The following is a 2,201-nucleotide window of genomic DNA, read 5'->3' on the forward strand; positions in this document are numbered from 1 at the left end:
ACTCTAAACCACAGCAAGTTATGACAGTACTTTTCCTCTTCCTGACAAAAGAGGTTCAAAAACAAGGAAGAAAAGAAGCAATTTTTGAGTTTCACTAAACTTCTAATTTGTTACAAAACACACCTTGGCAGATTAGCTTCCATAACTTCTTGTGGAAGGGACTGCATTAGTTTAACCATGGCAAACGCTAATGGAACGCGAACCACTTCCTCATCATTCACAACCTTTGACTTGATGAGCTTGTGTTCTTCTTCTCTTTTAGTCTACAAGAAACATTTAGGTTAAGTTAAAATGAAAGTAAATGGATCAGTGATCTACCAACACTGCAACCTTGCATTTGAAAGACAAATTTTTCTAGAAGGATGGATGATCATTTAAAAAAAAGAAAGAAAAGAAAGGCAGCCCTTTCTATAGATCTTAAGCCCATTTCTAAGTTTATTTAAAAATAAACCAAATCTCTAATTTGAGGATAGCTCTCTAAAAATTATAAAAATAACAGGAGTAAGAATGTTCTACTTTTCAAAGAAGCCATCAGAAAAAAAATAAAGCCAAATTTTCACCAGTGTGGATTTTCACTGCTGTGAAGTATAGGAAGCTCATATAAAATGTGTATCAGTTGGAACAGTCAAGTGTTTGAGTGACGCTGTTAGTATATATAAATACAGGGCCTCAAATAAAAGTTTATTTACAAATATACAAAATATACAAAAATATAAATCAATATTATATGCCAGGAGTTAGCAAACTTTCTCTGAAGAGGGCCAGATAGTATTTTTGGCTTTATGGGCTCTGACTTAACTCTGATGTTGTGATAAAAAGTTAGTACTAAACACTATGTAAACAAATGGGTATTGTGTTCCAATAAAGCTATACAAAAACAGGCCACAGGCTAGATTTAGTCCCTGAGCCATTGTTGGCCAACCCATGTTTCACCCTGAGAAGGAAAGAAAGGCTTTGGCTTCATGAGAACGCACTGCTAAATATTATCTCTGTTAACTAAGAGAAAGATGAATTTTGAATAGTGCAGAACTGACCAAAAAGTACGAAAGGGAAACATATTCTAATTTTTAATAACCTTTTTGGGACACGGGAGTCTCTTAATAACTACTTTGGAGATGGAAAAGCATTTATCTACCATATCAAAATCATAAAGAATGAGTGTTACTGCTTAGTTGCAGCAGGATAAGCCTGAAGTTGAAGGGATAAGAGTAGAGGGGTGAATTGTGAAGTGTTGAGATAAAAGGAAATCTAAAAGCTGAAATCAATCAATAATCACTAAGAGCCCCAGGGTGACAGGGCTCCACCAACACCAGAATTCACACAGACCTGCTGGACCCCAAATAAAGTTATTACCGTAGATGCAAGGCATTTATGTAGCCTGGGTAGAATATCCCCGGTTATGGTTCCTTGGATATTTTTAATTGTTCTCTCTAATTCTTCCTTGTTTTGAGGAAGGAAAGAGACAGGCTTTGTGATACACTCGGATTCTTTCGCTGATGTCCCTCCAGAGTCAGCTGGATCAGGGGTTCCCGGCTGTCCGTGGTCTGACAAACTCTTGCATGTATTGTCCTTCTCTTCCTCATCCACGTGCTCTAATTCCATGGCCTCAGGCTCTGGTAACTCAATTGCTTCAATGGCATCTATGTTTAATAAACAACAAAAGTCACCTTAAATCAAATAAGGAAACCACAAAGTTGTGGTAAGCAGTTTTTCCCACCAACATCCAACTTCCGATAAAAAATATCTAATCAGCAACTGTGGGCAGGCAAGGTAAGTGCTGAGGAACGAGCAGTAAATGAGAGGACTATGGGCTTTGCTTTCTCACAGTTTAGAGTTTAATGAGAGAGACAAATAAACTGCCGATTATAAAAGAACACAGAACAGCAAGTACAGGGTAAAAGGGGAACACACTAGGAGGCTTGCGGGGCAGGAACGTCTTAACCAAATAAAGCACCTCCATTCATGAGCATGAAAATCCTAATGACAGCCAACTGCCCATAGAGTCTTTGTCAGTTTCTGGTATGCGATTACAACAATTTTACAAGTTAGTGAGGATTCCTCTTTTCCAATCATCTGGAATAGCTGGTATAGGTTGAAATGATCTACCCCTTGAATGGTTGGTAAAACTTAGCTATAAACCAATCTGTGCCTAGTGTTTTCATCAGATGATTAACTGCAGATTCAATTTTTTTTTTTTTTTT

General features: G+C 37.4%; 1 protein-coding gene across 1 annotated transcript in view; it reads right to left on the reverse strand.

Annotated features, from left to right (window-relative positions):
- The window catches only part of UTP20 (UTP20, small subunit (SSU) processome component, homolog (yeast)), a 131,274-nt gene that overhangs the window by 40,399 nt on the left and 88,674 nt on the right, over positions 1 to 2,201 (reverse strand). Inside the window, exons 41-42 of the mRNA XM_011966643.1 lie at positions 1,354 to 1,640; positions 124 to 263 (exon numbers count right to left, since the gene is read on the reverse strand). Of these exons, the coding sequence (XP_011822033.1) occupies positions 124 to 263; positions 1,354 to 1,640 (427 nt within the window). The remainder of the gene's footprint in view (positions 1 to 123; positions 264 to 1,353; positions 1,641 to 2,201) is intronic.

This window comes from Mandrillus leucophaeus, unplaced genomic scaffold (assembly GCF_000951045.1).
Source record: "Mandrillus leucophaeus isolate KB7577 unplaced genomic scaffold, Mleu.le_1.0 Scaffold768, whole genome shotgun sequence".
NCBI lineage: Eukaryota > Metazoa > Chordata > Mammalia > Primates > Cercopithecidae > Mandrillus > Mandrillus leucophaeus.